Raw genomic sequence first — 24,876 nt, forward strand, 5'->3', positions numbered from 1 at the left:
GTCATTTCGACCGTAACTGCTGGTACAGTCGTGGTGAACTACATATACCTGTCTGGACATGCCCCCCTGCTGACTGCTCCTGTGGCTCCTCCCACAGACCCTGGTATAAAGGCGATTGGAGCCTGAGCCCTGGTCTCAGTCTCCAGGATGTAGTATGTGGTCAGTTGCTGCTTGTTCTTTCTTCCAGCCAATAAAAGCCTTTATCTCGCCTCACGTCTCGGAGAGTTGGTGCATCAACAGTACACAGTAAAAATGAGACAACATTTCTTCAGGACCATGGTGTTACATGACACAGTACAAAAACTAGACTGAAATACGCAAAAAAAAAAACAGGAAAAAAATCTACACTAGATTACAGACCTACCCAGGACTGCATAAAGTGCACAAAACAGTGCAGGCATTACAATAAATAATAACCAGGACAATAGGGCAGTAAGGTGTCAGTCCAGGCTCTGGGTATTGAGGAGTCTGATAGCTTGGGGGAAGAAACTGTTACATAGTCTGGTTGTGAGAGCCCGACTGTTTCAGTGCCTTTTCCCAGACGGCAGGAGGGAGAAGAGTTTGTATGAGGGGTGCGTGGGGTCCTTCATAATGCTGTTTGCTTTGCGGATGCAGCGTGTAATGTAAATGTCTGTGATGGCGGGAAGAGAGACCCCGATGATCTTAGCTGACCTCACTATCCGCTGCAGGGTCTTGTGATCCGAGATGGTGAAATTTCTGAACCAGGCAGTTGCTCAGGATGCTCTCAGTACAACCCCTGTAGAATGTGATGAGGATGGGGGGGTGGGAGATGGACTTTCCTCAGCCTTCGCAGAAAGTAGAGACGCTGCTGGGCTTTCTTTGTTATGGAGCTGGTGTTGAGGGACCAGCTGAGATTCTCTGCCAGGTGAACACCAAGAAATTTGGTGCTCTTAACGATCTCTACCGAAGAGTCGTCTATGTTCAGCGGGGAGTGGTCGCACCGTGCCCTCCTGAAGTCAACAACCATCTCTTTTGTTTTGTTCACATTCAGAGACAGGTTGTTGGCTCTGCACCAGTCCGTTAGCCGCTGCACCTCCTCTCTGTAAGCTGACTCGTCGTTCTTGCTGATGAGACCCACCACGGTCGTGTCATATATCATTCACAACATGTGTCACACACAGCACATAAAACAAAATATTACCACAAATAAGTTAATAAAATATAATTTCAAACTGCATTAGTGAGCAGCACAAGTGGACAGTTGGCTGTCCTAGTGTTGAGGCTTCAGTGGTGGCTCTGCCCGAGGGAAGAAGCTGTTACCCAGTCTGGCAGTCCTAGTCCTATCACCTGGTGCTGTGTCTGTGATCTTTCTCTTCCCGTTCTATTATAGCCATAATTACATCAATATCACCATGAGTTGTAAAGTGCTGCGGGTCTCTGAGCTTGACCAGGAAGTCCTAGAAACGTAACAGACACACGATAGAGGAACTCAGAAAGTTGAGCAGCATGCATGGAAGGCAATAATAGAAATGCAGAGCATTATCCCAGAAGGAAGTGACTCCCTACGTTCTCCCTGTGGGTTAACTCCGGGTGCTCCGGTTTCCTCCCACGTTTCAACAACGTACAGGCACGTAGGTTAATTGGTCAATGGGTATAATTGGGCACAGACTTATTGGGCTGGAAGGGCCTGTTGCCATTGCTGTATCTCTAGATAAAATATAAAAACAGTCAACATTTCGGGCCAAGATCCTTCATCAGGGCTAGAAATGAGATTGTGTTATCCCTGCAAACGCAAGGAAATCTGCAGATGCTGGAAATTCAAGCAACACACACAAAATGCAGGTGGAACGCAGCAAGTCAGACAGCATCTATAGGAAGAAGTACAGTCAACATTTCGGGTCGAGACCCTTTGTCAGGACTAACGGGGAAAAAAGAGATAACAAGAGATTTAAGAGGGGGAGGGGGAGACCCAAAATGATAGGAGAAGACGGGGGGAGGGATGAAGCTAAGAGTTGGAAGTTGATTGGCAAAAGGGATACAAGGCTGGAGAAGGGGGAGGCCTTGGAAGAAAGAAAGGGGGAGGGGAGCACCAGAGGAAGATGGAGAGCAGGCAAGGAGTGATTGTGAGAAGGGCAGAGAGAGAAAAAAAATTAAAAATTAGGGATGGGGTAAGAAGGGGAGGAGGGGCATTAATGGAAGTTAGAGACATCAATATTCATGCCATCAGGTTGGAGGCTACCCAGACAGAATATTAGGTGTTGTTCCTCCAACCTGAGTGTAGCTTCATCTCGACAGTAGAGGAGGCCATGGATTGACATATCGGAATGGGACAAGGAATTAAAATGTGTGGCCACTGGGAGATCCCGTTTCCTCTGGCGGACAGAGCATAGGCGTTCAGCAAAACGGTCCCCCAGTCTGCGTCGGGTTTCACCAATATATAGAAAGGCTACACTGGGAGCACCCGACACAATCTATCACAGCAGCAGACTCATAGATGAAGTATATCTTGTCCTCACCTAGCACCCCACCAGCCTCCGTGTCCAACATATTCTCCATAACTTCTGCCATCTCCAACGGGATCCCACCACCAAGCACATCTTTCCCTCCCCCCCCCCCCCCCCCCCACTTTCTGCTCTCCACAGGGATCGCTCCTTATGTGACTCCCTTGTCCATTCGTTCCCCCCATCCCTTCCCACTGAACTCCCTCCTGGCACTTATCCTTATAAGCGGAACAAGTGCTTCACCTGCCCTTACACTCCCCCACCCCCTCCCACCATCATTCAGGGCCCCAGACAGTCCTTCCAGGTGAGGTAACACTTCCTGTCTGTTACATCAGGCCATAAGACACGAGCAGAATTAGGCCATTTGGTTCACTACCTGCTGACTGAAGAAACTCCTCCTCATCTCTGTTCTAAAGGGTCGTCCTTGTATTCTGAGCTGTGCCCTCTGGTCCTAAACTCTTTCCCTATTGGAAATGTCTTCTGTGCGTCCACTCTATCTAGGCCTTTCAATCTTGCTCTCGCTGAGAAGTGCTGTCCCTTCTCCCGCTGTCACACAGGAGGATGGCTAGAAGGTGATAGGTTGGAAATTTCAGGATTTATCCAATCAGAGATGGCTACACAGCTGCTAGGAGTTTACCCCCCCCACCCCACCACACACACAACAGAGGTGTGTGGATTGGTCAGGTTAGGTAGGAGAGAATCAGTTGACCTTGCAGACTTTGAGAGAGGAACTTTGGGGTGACATGGTTAGGGTAAAGTTATTACAGTAAAGGCTGATTTATACTTGTGCGTACGGGCTACGCCGTAGCCCTGATTTTGACTTGGGTGTAGGCTCTACGCCGTAGTGAACATGTGTTGGTGTGCTCCAAAACGCTAGTTGGCGGTGGGGTTTCTATGCCACTATGTTGTGTTTCTTCATGAGAGACGTAGATGAGGAAGTGTATTTCAAACGTTTTCGCATGTCGGCACGTAGATTTGACGATTTGGTTCATCTATTTCGCATCGGTGTACAGACATGGCGGAGAAGAAGCAACCGGAAATGCGTAGGAGGAAATGCGATGCCACCAAGCCGACCAATCACAGTTGCTGCGGTTTGTGTTGCCGCGATGTGCGAGTTACTTTTTTGGGGAGGTGCACGTCACCCTACAGTGTAGGGTACGCGGTACCTACAGCATAGATGCAACGCACAAGTATAAATCAGCCTTAATAGTTGACCCGGATTCAATTCTGCTGTTTGCACTTTCTCCCCATGACTGCATGGGTTTCCTCTGGGTGCTCTAGTTTCCTCCCACGTCCAAAGACGTAGGTTAATCAGTCACATGGGTGTAATTGGCCAGCACAGGCTCATTAGGCCAGAAGGGCCTGTTACTGTGCTGTATCTCTAAATGCAACTTTTTAAAAAGGTGACAGAGAGGAGTTGTATCCAACAGGGGATGACTGAGTTTTGTTTTTGTTTCTAGGTTCCGTTGTGCTTTTTTTGCACCACGACAAGCCAACATGGTCACCCGCTGCTTCCTGCATGGCGTGTTTCTGTTGTGGCTGCTGGCCAGTACTCACTGTACCGACGCACGTGCACTGACCCATCAAGGAGATGCTGGACGGAAAGGTGGGTAGACTCTCTGGTAAAGATGCCTCCCGGAGAGGTTAGACTACATCGTTGGAGAGGCTGTCTAATGGGGCATAAATTGGGAAAAGATTAAAGATTAGTTTTATTTTTCACACACACGTTGAAGCCTGCACTGAAATGTGTCATTTGGCTCAAAACAGATCATGAAGGTTAGTGCTGGAAGCAGCCCGCAAGTATCCCCGCGTTTCTGGTGCCAACATAGCGTGCCCACAACTCACTAAATCTCCTGTTGTCTGGAGGGGGGGGGGTCCCCTCTGACTCAGCCCCTCTGTGCCCAAGCGGCTGTGTATCAGAGGTCTCTTCGATCTCCTGGGCTGTTCCCAAGGGCACACGTCCAGACAGGCATGGAAGATCATCAGAGTTTCTTTGGTCGGCCCGAAACTTGTTGGTCGACCGGCACGTTGAGAGGTCCGTGGTGGAAAGCTGCTGACTGGCACATTCTAGCCTGCAGAGGAATGTGCTGAGGGACGCACTGGAGCTCAGTGGAAAAGGACTACAGTCCGGCTCCTTCCACCATCATGTAGGGGAAGTATTTCTGCTGATAAACGTGAGCAAAGTAGAGGACGTTAAATATAGTTCTGATATATATATGTGTGTGTGTGAATGATAGTTCCTGTTGAGAATCCAGTAGAATCCTTTATAACCTTTTTTTCTTTTTAAGGGCTTTACACAGGTTGTCGGAAAGGGAAAAGGAAAAGTGAGAGAAAGTGACAGAAATTTTATTGAAAGAGTGATGGGGTCATAAATTTTGAGGCGCACAGGCGCATATTCTTCTTTTTGAGAAAGAGAGCTGGGGGAGGAAGGTGTGACACAGACACACACATTGAGGAACAGAGAAAGTATTTTTTTGGAGAGACAGTGGGGACAGATGTGTGTTGTGATTATTCAAACATTTTAAAATTGCTTTTAGTGTTTATGGATGAACGTGAAGCGGCCACCTTCTTAAACCGGAAGCTGCTCTACAATAGCTGGGATTTTGAGCTCTTAACTCCAGGAAATATTGAACGTGAATGCCGTGAAGAGGTGTGCAATTACGAGGAGGCACGGGAAATCTTCGAGGATGATAAGGCGACGGTAGGGATCCTCCCAGTTTGATTTGCTTTCAGGCATGTAAGGCACCTTCAAGGCTAACATGCAGGCTGAATCGGTGGTGAGGAAGGCAAATGCAATGTAAGCATTCATTTTGACAGGACTAGAATATAAAAGCAAAACTGTAATACTGAGGATTTATAAGGCAGTGACTGCTGTTGGGGTATTGTGAATATTGAGCCCCTTATCTAAGAAAGGTTGTGCTGGCATTGGGCAGGATCCAGAGGAGGTTCATGAGATTATCCCAGGGATGAAAGGGTTAACATGAGCGTTTGGTGGCTCTGGGCCTGTACTTACTGAAGTTTAGAAGAATAACGGGGTATCTCATTGAAACAGGCTGAGATAGAGTGGATGTGCAGAGGATGTTGTCAATAGTGTGAGAGTCTAGGACCAGAGGACACAGCCTCAGAATAGAAGGACGACACTGTAGAACAGAGGTGAGGAGCGATTTCTGTAGTCAGAGGATGGTGGATTGATGGAATTCATTGCCATAGATGGCTCTGGAAGATGTATTTAAAGTGGAGATTAATAGGTTCTTGATTATTAGGGTGGCAACGGTTACAGGGAGAAGGCCTTTGACAAGGTGCCACACATGAGGCTGCTTACCAAGTTAAGAGCCCATGGTATTACAGGAAAGTTACTAACATGGTTAGAGCATTGACTGATTGGTAGGAGGCAGTGAGTGGGAATAAAAAGATCCTTTTCTGGTTGGCTGCCAGTGACTGGTGGTGTTCTGCAGGGGCCAGTATTGGGACCACTTCTTTTTATGCTGTATATAAATGATTTAGATGATGGAATGGATGGCTTTGTTGCCAAGTTGGCAGATGATACGAAGATTGGTGGAGGGGCAGGTGGTGTTGAGGAAACAGGAAGGCTGCAGAAGGACAGATTAGGAGAATGGGCAAGAAAGTGGTAAGTGAAATACAATGTTGGAAAATGCCCTCGATCCACCTCAGTGTCCATCACAAAACTCCTCCCACAACATACTAAATCTCCTCAAAGCTCTTACTGAAATGTAGCCTCTGCCATTCCTCCTTCATCCCGATTTCCCGCTTTCGGCCCATAGTCTTCCAAGCCCTTTCCCCTCCATGCAACTATCCAAATGTCTCAAAAGTTGTAACTAACTTGGTCACTTCCTCTGCCACCTTGCTGCAAGTGCTCGCTGCATCACTCTGTAAAGAAGTTGCATCTCCAATCTTTTCTAACTTTTATCTTGTATCAGTGCCCTTTGGTTTTGGACACCCCTGCCCTGGGGAAAAATCTATGACTGTCTACCCCATCCAGACCTCCCCCCCCACACCCACTTTTTAAAGCTTCAATGAGGTGACCCCTTATGGTTCTATGCTCCAAGGAATAGAGACCAGATTGGACAACCTCTCCCTGTAACTCAGGCCCTCAAATCTCTTCTGCACTCTCTAGCTGGGTGACACCTCTTTCCTATAAGAGGGAGACCAGAACTGGACACAGTACTCCCAGCGAGGTCAACTGCAACATAATGTCTGTACTCCTAAGCTGGATGTCCAGACTGAGGAAGGTCGATAAGCTAAATGCTTTCTTCTTCACTTTAATAATGCCTTTAGGAGGGGTAGATGATGAATTGCAGTTGATTGTCACACATTCAATGTTTGGATTCTTACTCCGGGTCATTTTGTCAGCAATTACACTGGACAATTTTATTTTTAAAAAAAAAATTTTTTTTGAAGTGTTGCTTTCTCAGAATTTTTTTTTTGTTTATGATAGACAGCTTGAAGCTGAACACAAATTTAATATCAGACTACTTGTATCATGTAGGAATTTGGAGAAACAAGAAATTAACTTTTATTGAATGGTTGGTTGGCATCTGTCTGTCTTGAAGGACAATGTGTGATGATGATCATCATCACAAGCCTGGGTGGAAGGTACGGAGACCTTGAGATGCCCAGCTGTCAAAATCCCCCTCTTGGCCCCACCAGTGTGGTCCACAGGAAAGCTTATAAACAATGTATATGGCACCAGCTTGGCTGCAGGAGCTGCTGGAAGGATGTTCAGTGATTCCCAGACGCCTCAGGGGCTCCACTCCGGATTTGCTGTCTGGGTTTACTCCCGTAGCCTTCGTCTCTCCCGAGGCTGCCCACAAGGCAGTGGGGCTATTTACCCGTAGCTGGGGATCTGGTTCACGAGCACCAGGGTGCATCCACACACTGGTGGTCCTGTGTGCTATGTGTGCGGGGCCAGACCTCCTCCCCGTCCTCTGTCATTCTGCCTGAGTCTGAAAGGAGTTCAGTTTCCATGTGTCACCAGCGAGGAGGCACTACATGAGGCTTGCTGTTGGAGAGGCTGTGTAGGGGCAGGGAGAGACTTACACATTCAGCTCTCCTTTTGTTGGCCAGCGGTGGAAGCTGAAGCTGAGAGCAGTAAGCATTATCCAGTACACTACAACACTAGACACAACAACCATTTTGACACGTTTAATAGCACAACGGTGCTGATGATTTGCAATAGTTCAACTAAGCTAAAACGTCCTGTTAATGATTCCCGTTTGTACTCAGTATCTGGGGCTTCTCGCTTAAATGTCCAACAACAATCAGCCAGCATTGATGGATTCCAATTGCCCTGATACCATTTCTCCATGACCACTATGTCCTGGTGAAACCTTTCTGACAGCACCAAGATTTGCAGGGAAGAGGTCTAAGTGGGAATGCAGAAAATGAATCTTCAGTGGCATGTTGCACTTCATGGTTTTGTGTGCTTGACGCAAGTTGTCAACCAGCTGCACGTAGTCTGGTGGTCCGTAGTTGCCAAGAAAATTTCAAACAACAGCCTTGATTGCCTTCCATGTGATTGTCTCTGGTCCCTCTAGAAGTTCTTTGAATTGACTGTCACTGATGACCTGTTAGATTTGTGCACCAACAAAAATGCCTTCCTTAATCGTGGCATCAGTTATTCTGACTTGAATTGTGAATTGAAATATAAATATAGGTGATTTTGAAGAAAAATGGTGCATGATAGGGAAATTTCATGGCTTTTTTCATGATCAACCCAAAATCCATAAGGTACACCCAAAGTATTCAGGAAGCAAAATCTTTGTTGTCCAGTGTTATTGAAGATGTATTAGATTTAGAATGTGATTTTTTTTTTAAATCTACACTAGTTGCTATGGGCTTTTCCTGTGGTGGAGACAGACAGTTGTTGATCTTTCCCACATTAATTGCAAGTGGGAGACAGGAACTGGGTTTTCCAGGTTCTCAAAATCATTTGAATGAGGAGGATGGAGACCCAGAAGCAGACCATCCTATGGTTGGATATGTCTGTGTATGTGAGGGGTGGGGAAAGAGTCTTTCCCCACCCCTCGCATGCTGCTGTTCTGCTGAACATTGGGGGAATGCTATGTTGGTGCTGGAATGTTTGGTGACACCTGGGCAGTGTTGGTCGTTAACACAAATGGCGCATTTCACTGTATGCTCCGATGTACATGTGATAAATCTAAATCCAACTCCTACTCTATCTAGCTCTAACCTCGGTTATGTTTTATGATTCCAAGTAATTCTGTTTGTGTGTGTGTGTGTGTGTTTCTTTCCTCCAGCTTCAGTTCTGGAAAAACTACAAGCAGAACCAGAAGCCGGGTAAGTGACCACCTAGTGCCTGATTTCGGTGTAAAGCTACTGAGGCTGTGAACGCACCATTCAATGTGAACATTTCCCCTGCCGGGACAGGCGTCTTGCCCCTCTGACCAAATTCTGAGACTTTGTAGATCCCCGTGGTTTTTCCAGAGGACGTCCGTCCTCTGAGGCCTTCCATTCACTTTTCAGGAGTTTCAGAACGTAGAACAGTATAGGCCCTTTGGCCCACAATGTTTTAACCTATTTAACCTATTTTAAGATCAATCTAACCCTTGCCTCCTACGTAGCCCTCTATTTTTCTTTCATCCATGTGCCCGTCTAAAAGCTTCTTAAACACCCTTAAGGTATCTGCCTCTACCACCACCCTTGGCGGGATATTCCACGCACCCATTTTTCTCTATGTTTTTAAAAAAAAAGCATACCTCTGACATTCTTTCCCCCCCCCCCCCATACTATCCTCCAATCACCTTAAATCTATTAGCTATTTCTGCCCCGAGTGCAGGTCTCTGGCTGTCCACTCTATCGATGCCTCCAATCATTCCGTACACCTCTGAGCAGCCTCTGTGTGGAGTGGCCTCCATCTTGCCTTAACCTTCCCATAATTCTGTACACTCTTCTGCCATTTGTCGCCTGTGATTCGATGCCGAATACAAGTGGAGTTACAGACAGACAGGGTGGTGAAGGCCTTCATCAGTAAGGGAACTGAGTCTCGAAGTTGGGATGTTGCAGTCCAGGACGTCGGTGAGGCTGCGTTTGGAATATCGCGTTCAGTTTTGGTCGCCCTGGTTTAGCTACGGAACCAAAGCAGTTAGCATTGTGCTTCACAGTGCTGGCATTTGGGGTTCCGTTCCCACTGCTGTCTGTAAGGAATTTGCATGTTTTCCCTGTGACCGCATGGGTTTCTTCCAGGTACGCCAGCTTCCTCCCACGTTCAAAAGCAGTGCAGATTGTGATTCTTCCCACTGCCTTCACAGGGATGGAGTCACTCCTGTCCTCACCTCCCACCTCAAGAGCCTCTGCATCCAACACATCATACTCCACAACTTCTGCCATCTTCAATGGGACCCCACTACCTCCCCCAAACTCTCTGCCTTCTGCAGGGATCATCCCTTTGTGATTCCCTTGTCCATTCATTTCTTCCAACTAGCCTCCCTCCCGGCACTTATCCCTGCAAGCGGCCAAGGTACGACCACATGCCCATACACCACCTCCCTCACCCCCATTCAGGGCCCCAAACAGTCCTTCCAGGTGAAGCAACACTTCACCTGTGAATCTGTTGTGTCCGGCGCTCCCGATGTGGCCTCTTCTACATTGGTGAAACCTGCCCTAAATTGGGGAACTGCTTTATCGAGCACCTCCTCTCCATCGGCCACCAAAAGCTGAATGTCATTTTAATTCTGATTCCTATGCACATTCTGACATGTTGATCCATGGCTGCCTTTGCTCCCACAGTGAGGCCACCCTCGTGGTGAAGGAGCAATACCTCATATTGTGTCTGGGTATCCTCCAACTTGATGGCGTGAACATCGATTTCTCCTTCCAGATTAATAAAAAATCGCTCTTCTCTCCTATTCCCCACTCTAGCCTCTTGCCTCTTCTCACCTGCCTGTCACCTCCTCTGGGGTCCCCTCTTTAGGGCAGAGAATATAGAACACAGGAACAGCACACGAACAGGCCATTCGGCCCACAATGTTGTGCTGAACCAGCTAAAAAGCAAATCAATAACACCCAAACACTAATCCCTCCTACCTGCACAATCTCCATATCCCTCCAGTTTCCTTACATCCATGTGCCTATCCAAACGTCTCTTAAAAGCCTCTGATATATTTGCCACTACCACCATACCAGGCAGCGCAGTCCAGGCATCCGCCACTCTGAGTAAAAACCTTACTCCTCAATCCCCCTTGAACTTACCCCCCTCACCTTAAATGCATGCCCTCCGGTATTAGATATTTCAACCCTGGGAAATGATATTCTCTGTCCACTCTATCTATGCCTCTCATAATCTTGTAAACCTCTATCAGATCTCCCCTTCGCCTCTGACGCTCCAGAGAAAACAACCCCAGTTTATCCAGCCTCTCGTGACAACCTGGCAGCATCCTGGTAAACCTCTTCTGCACCATCTCCAAAGCCTCCACTGTACTGGGTGCCCAGAACTGTACGCAATACTCCAGAGGTGGCCTAACCAGAGTTTATAAAGTTGCAACATAACCTCCTGACTTTTGAACTCAGTGGCTTGACTAATAAAATCAACTGATCCATAAGCCTTCTTAACCACCTTATCGACCTGGGTAGCCATTTTCAAGGAGCTATGAACTTGGACCTCAAGATCTCTCTGCTCACCAACACTGTTGAGGACCTTGACCATAAATGTATACTGTCTCCTTGCATTTGTTCTACTGAGATGCAACACCTCTCATTTATCTGGGTTAAACTCCACCTGCCATTTCTCAGCCCTTTTCTGCAACTGATCTATATCACACTATTCTTTGCCAGTCTTCTACGCTGTCCACAACTCCACCAATCTTGGTATCAACTGCAAATTTACTAAATCACCCATCTACATTTTCATCCATGTCATTTATATACATCATAAACAGCAGAGGTCTCAGCACAGATCCCTGTGGAACATCACTAGTCACAGACCTCCAGCTCAAATAAATCCCTTCAACCACTACCCTTTTGTGTGCAAGCCAGTTCTGAATCCAAACAGCCAAGATGCGCGGACCCCTTGCACCTTAATCTTCTGGATTAGCCTTCTATGAGGGACTTTGTCAAATGCCATGTAGACACCAATCACCGCCCGACCCTCATCAGTCTCTCTCGCCACCGTGTCAAAAACTCATTCAAGTTGGTAAGACACAACCTGCCACACACAAACCCGTGCTGCTCTCCCTAATGTGTTTCCAAATGCTCGTGTATCCTATCCCTAAGAATTTTCTCCGGCAATTTCCCTACAACTGATGTGAGACTCACCAGTCTGTAGTTTCCAGGATTTTCCCTCGTTTCCTTCTTGAATAGAGGTACAGCCACTCACCAGTCCTCCGGAACCTCACCTGTTGCTAGAGAGGACATGAAGATACTGGTCAAGGGCCCAGCAATCTCGACTCTGGCCTCTTTCAATAACCTGAGGTAAATCCCATCAGGCCCTTGGGACTTGTCCACCTTAATACTCACTGCCCGACACTTCCTTCTCTTTGACCTGTAAACATCCTAAACTATTTGTACACTAGGCACTGATCTCCTGGTTCATTTCCTTGGTAAATACTGATGCAATACTTGATAAATATAGGAAAAAAAGTGGAATTACAGTAATTATATATGTATATTAAATAGTTAATTTAAAATGAGTAGTGCAAAAACAGAAATTACATTTTTTTAAAAAAGTTGTGAGGTAATGTTATGGGTTCAATGTCCATTTAGGAATCTGATGGCAGAGGGGAAGAATCTGTTCCTGAGTCACTGAGAGTGTGTCTTCAGGCTTCTGTACCTCCTTCCTGACGATAACAATGAGATGAAGGCATGTCCTGGGTGGTGGGGGTCCTTAATGATGGAAGCCGCCTTTCTGAGGCACCGCTCCTTGAAGATGTCTTGGATACTGTGGAGGCTAGTACCCAAGATGGAGCTGATTAACTCTACAACTTTCTGCAACTGTGCAGTCGCCCTCTCCTCCCCCTCCGCCCCATACCAGACGGTGATGCAGCCAGTCAGAAAGCTCTCCATCGTACATCCATAGAAGTTTTCTCCTCAAACTCCTAATGAAACGTAGCCGCGGTCTTGCCTTTAAAGCGGCATCAATATATTACGACCAGGTTTGGCCCTCAGAGATATTTGATTGGGATGTGGGAAGAATTAAAATGGGAATAGGGTAGCTGGGAGATTAATGGGTGGCATGGTTTGAAGTTTGATGGGCCAGTGGAGCTGTTTCCCACTGTAACTCTCTGGTAACTCTTGCCAACACTTTAGGAGGCCCCACTGCACACAAGTTTGACGTCGCCGGCTTGGTGGCAGGCCTTATCGCTGCCTTCGTCCTCCTCATCCTGATTGGACTCCTGGTGGTCTACTTCTGCAAGCAGAGTGGGAAGCGGAGTGAGAGGTTGGTGTCAGACGTCAAGCCCCCCCCCCCCCACCAGAGCGAGAGTGGGCTCGATTAAAAACATTGTGCGTTTGAAAGGTTTGAGACGGGTGGGATCAGCGTGGGGTGAGACCTTTTCAGTTAAATAACGTCTGATCTGTGTGCCTGGTGGAAATAATTATGTGGCTGACTTTTCTGAATGTATCTGCACCCCTCCACCCCTGCTCTCGTGGGTGGAAGGGGGTGAAACACGAAAGGAAGTGTGACTAAGGGGCAGAATATCCTCGACCACTGCTGCATTATTTCTAACACCTTGCTTTTTTCTCTGCCAGACCTCCAGAGTACCACGGGCAAGTCGCAAACGTGGCCAGCCAACCAGCCCCGAGACCGAGCGAGGAGCTGCCCCTGAACACCCTGGAGGCCAGTGCTCCTGGTCTTCCTTCCTACGAGGAGGCTCTGAGGAGATCGGGCCATTACGATGCCCCACCCCCTCCGTATGCTGGGTCTGTACAGTCACTTGTTTTAAAGCCATCATTGATTTGAACTAAGTTTTGTACAGCTAGGAGAATCCACACGACTCCTCACTCCCTGGTGACTAAAGGCGCAGTGATTGGATAGCCAGCTCTGTGGTGGACATTTCCAGAAGTGTCACATGACCCTTCTGCCCCCCCCCCCCCCCACCTCCCACTATTGGTTACTCAACGTGCCAATTAACATGCCCTTCCCACGGGCAATCAGGAAGTGAGTGAATTGTTCACAGGAGATTCTGCAGATGCTAAAAATCCAGAGCAGCGCACACAGTGAATTGTTTATTACTCATGTGGAGAATATTATTGTGATTGTCAATCAAACATTTTTGATTCCCGTCTCAGATATTTTAATAAGCAATCTGCACGAAGAAAATAAAATTAAACAGAGTTTCTCTTTTGCCATTCTATGAATTTTCTAGTTGTACAAGACGTTGGTGAGGCCACAACTGGAGTATTGTGTACAGTTTTGGTCACCCTGTTATAACAAAGGTGTCATTACTGGAAAGAATGCAAAGAAGGTTTACAAGGTTGTTGCCAGGTCTAGAAGGCCTGACTTATAGGGAGAGATTGGACAGGCTGGGACTTTATCCCTTAGTGTGTAGGAGAGTAAGGGATGATCTGACTGAGGAGTATAAAATCACAGAGGAGCAGAGATAAAGTGAATATATTTAACCTTTTTCACCAGAGAATTGAATTGAATTGATTTCATTTCTTACATCCTTCACATACATGAGGAGTATAAAATCTTTGTTACATCTCCCATCTAAATGTGCAGTGTGGCTTAGACAGGCATAATGGTCAGCATGGATGAATTGGGCTGAAGGGCCTGTTATTGTGCTGTATCGATCTATAACTCAATGGACCTTCAGTCATTATTTGGAGGTTGCAAGCTTCCTAAAGGGTCTGGGTTCAGTGTCCAATCAGATTCATAATTGCCATGGCGATGACCATAGGTCTGAACTCCGGAGATCACTGGTTGGCTGAAGTCAGCTGTGCTGCTGGTACTGGGAGGGTGGGGCCGTTGACCAACGATGGATTGTCCAGTGTGGGAGAGGGAGTAGGAAATGATGGGAACTCAATCCCAAAAATCCACATGGGAGTTGGTGTGATGCTTTACAACTTCGGCGAACAGGGTACAATTCCTGCCGCTGTCTGTAAGGAGTTTGTACGCTCTCCCTGTGACCACGTGGGTTTCCTCTGGGTGCTCTGGTTTCCTCCCACATTCCAAAGTCGTACAGTTAGGGTTAGTAAGTTGTGGGCAGTGGAAGTGTGGCGATGCTTGCCGGCTGCCCCCAGCACATCCTTGGACTGTGTTGGTCATTGATGCAAACGGCGCATTTCACTGTATGTGTTGATGTACATGTGACAAAGCTAATAATCTCTCATCTTTTTCGTTTAGATGGTAAGGTTGAGAAATCTTTGCATTGATTAATAAGGAGGCTGAGCAACTCTGTACATTAACCTAGCTCCCACTTTCTACCCACCAAACTGTTGTTTGTTTTTATATTATTTTATTTAGAGATTTAGTACGGAATAGGCCTTTCCGGCTCTGCCGCCCAGCAATCCCTCAGTTTCAACCTAGCCTAATCACGGGACAGTTTACAATGAGCAATTAACCAACTAACTGGTACCGTGGGAGGAAACCTGGGCACTCGGAGGAAACCTGTGGGGAGGAATGTACAGACTCCTTACAGACGCCCTGCGCCACAATGGCGTGGTGCTAACAGCTACGTTACCGTGGCTCCCGTAGCATACTGATATTTGCAGGTTGGTCATCAAGAGAGCTCCTCCATTTTGTCCTGAGGTGGAAGTTAAGGTGGCCTTGTCCTTGCCTACCCTGGAGGGGAGTGAAGGCTACGTCATGAGGAACCGAATGGATAAATCCTTGAAAGCTCACAAGACTGAAGGGAGCTTGGAACATAGAACAGTAGAGAAAGAGGCCCTTCAGCCCACAATATCTGCGCTGGACACAATACTGAATTAATTCAGTCTGCCTGAAGATGATGCGTATCCGTTCATTCACGTGCCTGTTTAAAAAATCTGAACATGCTGTCATGTCTGCTTCCTCCACTACCCCTGACGGTCTGTTCCAGGCCCCCACCACTCCGCGTGCTGGGCCCCACATATACCCCCTTTACATCTTTCTCCTCTCACCTGAATTGCACGTCCTCTGGTGTTGGGCATTTCTACCCTGGCAGAAAGATTCTGGCTAACGTGCGTCTGACAACTTTGATGTCTGTATTGTGTCTGCTTCCACTACCCCTCCCAGGCACCCACTGCTTTTAGTGTGTTTAAAAAAAAAAAAATTAATTAAACCTTGTCCCACGCATCTCCTTTGAACTTTTCCCCCTCTCAACTTAAAGGCATGCCCGCTCGAACTAGACATTTCCACCCTGAGAAGAAGATTCTCTCTACCCTCTCTCTGCCTCTCATAATTTTATAAGCCTCTATCAGGTCTCCCCTCAGCCTCCAACACTCCAGAGAAAACAACCCAGGCTTATCCAATCTCTCCGGGTAGCTCGTGCCCTCTAATCCGGGCAGGATTGTGGTGAACCCTGTCCAGTGCCTTCACAGCTTTCTTGTAATGGAAGACCAGAACTCCATGCAGTACTCCAAATGTGCAGTTTCATATTAGGTGCAGTTCAACTTACTAATCTTTTAGTCTTTGAATATGTATGAGAAAGGTTGAGGGTTGGGCTAGATCAGCCATGAGCAAATTGAATGGTGAGGGAGGCTTGAGAGTTCTTCTCCTATTTCCTCGTGCTCTAACCTGTCTTCTCACCTCTCCAGGGGGTCCATGCGGGAGCAACAACCCAGCTGAAACTTGGAATTCCACTGGAACTTTTCCTGAATGTTTTTTTTTTACATCCGCTGGAAAAGTCCTGTAACGTGGAGAGGAAAAGGTACCAGAGAGTATTTGAAGAATCACGAGACAAGATTGGGGGAGGGGGGAGGTTGAGGGAAGGGGTGGGAGTTCCTGAAAATGTCTTTGGGATTCCTGGGGTGTGTCCTTTCTCTCGGAGAATCATCGGGAACCAGCAAACTCTTGCGGATTTTCCCCAGTGCAAGCACTTCCAACCTTTGGGTTCTGTGAATAATTATCACTCAAAGCTGAACATTACTGTCCTCTGATTCGATCTTCGATTGAACAATTTTCCCTACTCTTCATGTCGTCGGGGGAAGCACCTGTTAAGGAACATTCGGGTCATGTTTGAGAGCACTCTGCCTGATTTGGGTCGTCTGATGTCTTCCATCGTGGCAAGAGACAACTTAATAGACTCTGGTTCCACCGAGAAACTTTGGAGAGGGGTGGAGGTGGAACAATGGGTGGAGAGAGAATCCTGTGAAACTTTTGTAATGACAGCACCAGTTCGGCAGCAGACAGGTGAGATAAATGAATAGGTCGATGGTGAAGTCCTGCACAGAGCTTCCATTGAGCAGGTATTGAGGTGAGGGGGTTGTGTGGGTGGGGGCGTGCCAGTGATGGGAGAGGCTGTGTGCATTTCGCTGCTGTTGAGGAGGTGATCCTCCAAACCTCACCGGACGGACCCAACAGTCCACCTCGCCAATACAGGCAATCCCTGGATTACGGCAGGGCTCAGTCCCTGAGAACCGTTTGTACTTCAAAAATTGTTCCCATGTCAGATGTCGCAATCGGGCAGATGGGAGAAGGTGTCAGAGATGGTTGTGATGGGTGTCAAAGAAGGGGTGCTGGCTTGGCTTTGCTGGCACGGAGTGAGGGAGGTCCACTCGGTGCTCCCAGTTCAGGCTCATGTCCCACATCAGTCAATTGTAACCCTGGGACGGCCTATAACCTTATTGTTCTTAACCCCTATCTAATGTGTGCGTATTTCTGGGGAGCTGATCTTCTCTGCCTCTTCTGCTCACAGTCTCCTCCCTGGGGCAGAAACCACACCCTTGGAATAGGTGGGAGGGGGGAGGGTTTAACCCCACTAGAGATCCTGGGTGAGGTGTTAATTAGGGGCTGGATTTTTCTTGTAGATTTATTCCTGTGTCAATACCTGTTTGAGAAAGAGTTGAATAGGGTGCAAGTCCAACCCAAACCTGTGTCTACCACAGGGCTTCTGTTAAGTCCACGCTTTAATGGGATCATTCCCTGCAGACAGAATTCAAATTGCCAGAACTTCTCTGATGCTGGATTTTAATTCTCAGCTGAGAGCCTGTGTTTCAGACACAGTATCAGGATATCCCTGCTTATCCTGTGACCATCCAGTCTATCAGCCAGTGGAAGGAGGAACCCCCTTTACAGATTGTACCAGAAACCACAGCAGCGTGCAACCTCAAGGGTTTCCATGGCGTCCGGGCCTTGGCCTGTGACCACACTCATCCCTTCCCAATCTATTCCCACTGATCCTGGGTGCTCGCGTTGAAATGAGGCGGGCGTTGGGTGCTTTTTTCCCCCTAAAAATAGGCTGCAGTTGGATGTGGGAGGGGGGGGGGAGAGTTGTATGGATAATTGGATAATCATCCAAATAGGAGGGAAAAATACACTGGGATTTGGTATTGAGGAGGAGGATGAATTATGAGTGGGAAGAGGGGACATTGTGGGTTGGTAATCTCTCTGAGTGTTGAGTAAAAGGGGCATTGGGTGTGGTCTGATTTAACAGGACAGTGTTTTGGGAGTGTGGACTCCTGTAACTCTGGAAGAGAATTACTTCCTCATAGGATACGATCGTACTCCGGTAGACGTCATTTAGTCAAATGCTGACAGGAAGCAGACACTTTGGCCCAACTTGCCAGTCTAATACAAGTTTGTTTATCACGTGTACATGGAAACAGACTGTGAAATGTGGTGTTTGCATTAACAACCAGCACACCTGACGGTGTGCTGGGGGCAGCCCGCGAGTGTCGCCACACGTTCCGCTACCAACATAACGCCCACCATGCTCAGCAAAACGAAACAGAACACAGCAAGCAACAAAACAACAATGGAAAAACAAGCCCCGTGGTGTGTGTGTGTGCGCGCGCATGCGCTCGCTCGCGCGCTCTCTCTCTCTCTCTCCCTCTCCCTCTCCCTCTCCCTCTCCCTCTCCCTCTCCCTCTCCCTCTCCCTCTCCCTCTCCCTCTCCCTCTCCCTCTCCCTCTCCCTCTCCCTCTCCCTCTCCCTCTCCCTCTCCCTCTCCCTCTCCCTCTCCCTCTCCCTCTCCCTCTCCCTCTCCCTCTCCCTCTCCCCTCTCCTCTCTCTCTCTCTCTCTCTCTCTCTCTCTCTCTCCTCCCCCCCTCTCTCTCTCTCTTCCCCCCCTCCCCCTCTTCCACCCCCCCCACCCGCAAGCTGGGTAGTCGGCCTCCATCCTCCAGTGGACTTGGACTCTCAGACTTCCAGTGGGGCTTCGACCTAGCTCGTGGACTCACAGAACTTTGCAGACTCAAATCTGACTGCTGCGCCTCGACTTCCATTGTGACCACCATGTGCACCTATGCTAGTCTCATTTGCTTGCACTTAAAACCTGACCCAGCTGGAACCTGACCCGGGTGAGGACTTAAACTGGAACACAGTGGTACCCCTTCCTTGCCGATCCTGAGATCCAGTACAAACCCGACCTTGGGTACTGTCTATGTGGAGTCCGACGTTCTCCCTGTGAGTACGTGTTTCCCTGGGGAGCTCCAGTTTCCTGCCACATCCCTAAGTCCTGAGGGTCTTTGGTGGGTTGATTGGCTTCTGTAGTTTGCCCTCAGTATTTGTGGATGGGTGGGGAGGGTATAGTATCTGGGCAGTTCAAGGGAATGTGGGGAGATCAGTGTAGACACATTCTTGATAGTTGATGCATACTTGGTGGGCCGGTACATGCTGTGTGACTGCCATCCATCCCAGATAGAGTATTCAAGCAGGATTAGCCCATTCTGATCCACGCCCCGATATTTTATCAGGGCTCGGCATCTATGGAAATGAATAAACAGTCGACGTTTCGGGCTGAGACCCTTCCTCAGGATTCCATAGGTGCTGCCTGACCTGCTGAGTTCCTCCACCATTTTGAGTGTGCTGCTCTGGATTTCCAGCGTCTGCAGAATTTCGTGTGTGTTGTGTTTCATCAGAACATGCTTTAGACTGGGCTCCCCGCCTGGCATGGGTAGTTGTGAACCCCCACCCACACATTCGTACTGTTGTCCCTGCGTTGATGTCAAGTCCCTAAAACAAAGACTGCTTCACAACCTGTTGTTCCCACCTCTGCTGGACAGCCGCCCCTCGAGTTGCATTGCCGATTGGAGTGTTGGGTGGCCCATTGTTTGAAGGAAATGAGATCGGGCGTTTCTGAAATAGTTTCCGTTAGGGAGGAACAGTGGGTAAATCCACTGCCCCTGCTCCAGAGACCTGGGTTCAATCTTGACCTCCCGTGTCTGTTGTTCCGTGCGGAATGTGCATGGGGTTTCGTCAGCTGCTCTGGTCAGTTGGCTGATTCATTGAGGACAGTAAAGTGCATCTAGGGCAGGGGGGGAGGGTAAAATCTGTGGAGTTAGGAGTTGGGGGAAAGTGGAGAGAATAAAATGAGATCAGTGTAAATCATAGAACATAGAAGATCTACAGTTCATTACAGGCCCATCAGCGCACAATGTTGTGCCGACCATGTAACCAACTCGAGAAACTGCAGTACCGCATAGCCCTCTATTTTTCTAAGCTTCATGTATCTATCTAAGAGTCTCTTAAGAGACCCTATTGTATCCGCCTCCACCACCGTCACCGGCAGTGCATTCCACGCACCCACCACTCTCTGTGTGAAAAACTTACCTCTGACATCCCCCTTGTACCTGCTTCCAAGCACCTTAAAACCTTGCTTCCTCGTGTTAGCCATTTCAGCCCTGGGGAAAACCTCTGGCTATCCGCATGATCGTAGGAGGTTGGTGATCGACATGCATGGATTTGATGGGCTGAATGGCCCGGTTCCCTGTTCTCTGACCCTCACTGCCATCGTTGCTGAGGACATCATTAAACTGGGGGCAGCCACTGAAGCATTTGGGCTCACAATGTAGGAGAACAGAAGCAAGGTGAACTGGGGTCCTCCCCACCTCAAGCCGCCTCCTACAACCACCCCCACCCACACACACTCCCTCTAAGCACCTTATCAATCCAGTATTTGGCAGCGAGGCCTTGACTGGTTTCAGGGAAAGCCGGGTTATAATAAATTTATCATCATCACTATGCCGCGTCCTATGGCGTGGGCGATCATGGTCTTTCCAAGACCACCACTGTTCTTGGCAAATTTTTTTCTACAAAAGTGGTTTTCCATTGCCTCCTTCTGCACAGTGACTTTACAAGACGGGTGACCCCATCCATTGTCAATAATCTTCAGCCATTACAACGCCAGGAACCATCAGTCGCAGTTGACTCCTGGTTGTCTGGAAGGAGTTTGTGTGTACTCCCCCGACCGCAAAGTCTTCCTCCGGGTGCTCCGGTTTCCCCCCACGTTCCAAAGTCACGAGTTCCGTTTAGTGCACTATAACACGACATGCCGGTGACACTTTCGGACTCCCCCGGCGCAGTTTTTGTAACGCAAGCCATGCACCTCAGTCTTGTGTTTCGATGTATATGAGACAAATAAATCTTTATCTTTAAAATCTTTCTGATAATATCCATCGGACTTTTGAGAGGTGGATGAGGAAGTGCATACAACAGAGTGCGTGACATCTCCACCCATAACTATTGGGGAGGGGGTGGGTGGGTCTCCTCGCTGACGTACCCAGAGCTAAGGACACGAGACCAATGTGACAGCAGTGTTAACTGACCTTCCAGCTGGGGATTGTGTGGGCCAGTCTGATCGGTAGACTCCACAGACGGGTTTCTCGTGGAGCCGCTTCGCTGCATCCCCCACAAAAGGTGAACTTTCCCAGTGAATCTCCGCCCCTTCCACCACCCCATTTTAATTCCACTTCCTATTCCCATTCTGACATGCCAGTCCATGATTTCCTCCATTGCCACGATGAAGCCACACTCCGGTTGGAGCAGCAACATTTCATATTCTGTCTGGGTAGCCTCCAACCTGATGGCATTAACATCGATTTATTGAACTTCCAGTAATTTCTCCAGCCTCCCTGGCCTTCTGGTCCTCCTCTCACCCTTTCTTTTCTCACCTACTCATCATTTCCCTCTGGGTCCCCTCATCGTTCCATTTCACCCTTGGTCCACTCTCCTCTCTTATCAGATTCCTCTTTTAGCCTTTTAATTCTTCCACCTATCACCTCCCAGCTTCTTACTTCATCCCCTCCCACCCCCCCCCCCCACCAACCTTCCCCCTCACCTGGTCTCACCTACCACCTGCCAGCTTGTACTCCTTCCCCTTCCTTTCCAGTCCTGATGAAGGGTCTTGGCCCGAAACGTCGACTGTTTATTCTCTGGATTTCCAGCATCTCTCGTGTTTGAGGTGATTTTTTTTTTGTGCCTTCAAAGTTGACACTTGGAGAAGAGGAAAGGGATTGGGGTGGGGGTGGGGGGGTGAGTGATTGGTGTTGTGTAAAGAAAAACTCCTGTGTTAATCTTTCTCTCAGACAGGGAAATACTGAGTCACTGTGCCTTGTATTGGATGTTAATATTTTACATAGATTAACATAATTATATAATAACTCCATTGTAATAAACTGGCTTGCAATAGAGTTCCTTGTTCCGTAGACTCTTTAATAATTATTCCTATTGCAGGCTTTGGGTTAACATGAATAGGTACATTTAATGTCAGAAAAATGTATACAATATACATCCTGAAATTCTTTTTCTTCGCAAACATCCACGAAAACAGAAGAATGCCCCAAAGAATGAATGCCAGTTAAAACATTAGAACCCCAAAGCCCCCTCCCACGCACAAGCAGCATTAAAAGGCAGTGACCCCCCCCCCCCAAAACCCCCACATATGACTTCTGAGCAGATTTCTCAGTGAGATCTCCTAATTCCCTCTACTGATATGAAGACTGCTCGAAAGCAGCAAAATAGAGTCGGTTTACCCCTCTTGGTTGTTCGTACTGCTGATGTGACCAGAAGTTGGTGTGAATTTGGGTTTTACTTGTTTCTGAGACATCGGCAACAATGCCGGCACTGACTGCCTAGTGGCCCCAGAACTGAGGGGCAATCGAAGGACATTAGGATGGAAGTCGCCTAGGTACATAGATCACGTAAGGACAGCAGATTTCCTCCCTGGCATCACATTTCATTGTACAAATAAAAAAAAATCCTGCAGTTTCTTGGTCACTGTAATGAAGTTTTTTTTTAAATTGAATTTTTAAAAAATTACTTAAAACTGTTTCGTCGTTGCCGTGGTGGGATTCGAATTTGCTTTTCTGGAAAAGTGGTCCAGAATTCTTTTCTGATTCTGTAACTTGCAGGTAACAATGAACTGTGTTCGGTGTGATTCACCCTGTGTAAGGAAAGATGCTGTTAATAATTGTAAACTGTCCTGTTGGTTAGGTTAGGGTTAATCGGGTTGTCTGGTGGTTGCTGGGGTGGTGTGACTCGAAGGGCTGGGAGAGCCTACTCTGCACTCTGTTGCTAATTAATTAATCTGGAAAGCGTGTAGGACATATTAACGAGAATGTTGCCAAGACTCGGGGGACTGAGTTATTGGAAGAAGTTTAGCAGGCTGCAATTCCTTGGAGTTTGGAGAATGAGGGGAGACCTTATAGAGTTGAATAAAATCATGAGGTGCATGGGGGGGGGGGGTGAATGCACACACTCCACCCCTCCCCCTCAGAGTTGGGGAATCAAGAAATGGAGGTCATAGGTTTTAAGGTGAGAGGTTATAGGAATTTGAGTGGTGACTTTTCGCACAAAGCGGGTGGTAGGCCAGAGGAAATGGTTGAGGTAGGTACATTCGTTGCTAAGTCGCATCTGGAATTTCTAGTTGGCGGACGATTTCCCTCCACGCCGCTCTGACATTGGGAAATCATGTACGTGGCAGGTTACAGCGGTGGTTTGCCTTTGCCTCCTGCCGGGTGAGGTTAAAGAGATCACCGCCTCTTGTAGTGGATGACAGGACGCCCAAGTGCGTTGTTGTGCTCCTAGCGCTCCACCAACGCCTGCTGGCCGGCCTTCTTGACTGTTGGACCATTAATTGGTCTCTTCCACTCCATCTGCCAGGGCCAGACATCACACGCTGGGATAGATAGATCCCCTACCTCACCGACTATCCTCACTTGGTTTGGCCTGTCTGCCGAGACGGTTTACCGGGGTGTGGCCGCTGCGCGTGTTACAGCTACTTGGATCCACAGGTGAGAGCTGAGCGCCAGGTGGGGACCAAAGGTGGACAAGCTGCCCTGAAAAAGGGCACGGCAGGCCCCCCACCAGAGGTGCTACCCCTCCCTAGATACCCCGTACATTACCAATTTTAAATGATGCCTGGTCAGGTGTGCACTTTTGGTCAGCTTGTTGTAGGAAGATGGGGTTAAACTGGAAAGAGTGCAGACAAGGTTGTTGCAAGGACAACAGAATCGAAGAGGGAGAAGTTGGCCAGGCTAAGTCTATATCCCTTGGAACGTAGGGGGATCAGAAAGGATAAGACGAGGGCACACACCACCAGTCCTCATCGAGGGGTCAGAAGTGGAAAGAGTGAGCAGTTCCTGGGTGTCAACATCTCTAAGGATCTAGCCTGAGCCCAACATATCGATGCAGTTACAGAAAAGGCACAACAGAGGCTATAGTTCATTGGGAGCTTGGGGAGATTTAGTATATGGCCAAGGCACTTGCAAATCTCTATAGAGGTAGTGAAGAGCATTCTAACTGGCTGCATCACTGTCTGGAATGGGGTGGAGGTACTGAACAGGATCAAAATAACCTGCAGAAAGTTGTAAACTCAGTCTGCTCCATCATGGGAATTAACCTCACCAGCATCCAGGACATCTTCAAGGAGCAATGCTTCAAAAAGGTGCCATACATCATTAAAGACCCCCATCACCCAGGACATGCCCTCCTCTCGTTGCTACGATCAGGGAGGAGGTATAGAACCCTGAAGGTACATACTCAACAATTCAAGAACAGCTGCTTCTCCTCTGCCATCCGATTTCTGAATGGACATTGAACCCATGAAAACCACCTCTACTTTTTGTTTTGCTTTTTGCACTACTTGTATATATTTTTTAAGTTAAGTAAGTTGTGAACCCTTTGGAATGACCTGGTTTTCTGCTTTAATTACTCATAAAATGTGGACTGATCTTCATCTAAGTCACAATAGTAGACATATACAATCTGCCTAACCTAATAACACACAATTGTACTTTTCATCAATGCTAAGTACACCATTTAAATAATCACAGTCTCGATTTTTAAAAAAAAGTTTATGAACCTCTGGGGTAATGCCTTCTACAAAAACTATTTAGTCAGGTATTCCAGTTGATGAGATGAGATTGGAGGTGAGGGTTGTAGATGTGCCCCGCCCTATTAAAGAAAATACACAGGTTACTGACAGAGCCTGCTCTTCTCAAGAAAGATCTGCTCATGTGCACCATGCCTCAATCAAAACAACTTTCAGAGGACCTTAGAAGGAGAATTGTAGAGATGAAT

General features: G+C 47.8%; 1 protein-coding gene across 3 annotated transcripts in view; it reads left to right on the forward strand.

Moving 5' to 3' along the window:
- prrg2 (proline rich Gla (G-carboxyglutamic acid) 2) overlaps positions 1-18,419 on the forward strand; it is a 35,457-nt gene extending 17,038 nt beyond the window's left edge. For all 3 annotated transcript variants that reach the window (XM_073033933.1, XM_073033935.1, XM_073033936.1), the window contains exons 2-7: positions 3,923-4,068; positions 5,000-5,163; positions 8,741-8,780; positions 12,744-12,873; positions 13,185-13,355; positions 16,173-18,419. In XM_073033933.1, coding sequence (XP_072890034.1) covers positions 3,960-4,068; positions 5,000-5,163; positions 8,741-8,780; positions 12,744-12,873; positions 13,185-13,355; positions 16,173-16,203 — 645 coding nt within the window. In that variant the 5' untranslated portion in view covers positions 3,923-3,959 and the 3' untranslated portion in view covers positions 16,204-18,419. The remainder of the gene's footprint in view (positions 1-3,922; positions 4,069-4,999; positions 5,164-8,740; positions 8,781-12,743; positions 12,874-13,184; positions 13,356-16,172) is intronic.
- The last annotated feature ends 6,457 nt before the right edge of the window (positions 18,420-24,876 follow it).

Source organism: Hemitrygon akajei, chromosome 31, assembly GCF_048418815.1.
Source record: "Hemitrygon akajei chromosome 31, sHemAka1.3, whole genome shotgun sequence".
Lineage (NCBI taxonomy): Eukaryota > Metazoa > Chordata > Chondrichthyes > Myliobatiformes > Dasyatidae > Hemitrygon > Hemitrygon akajei.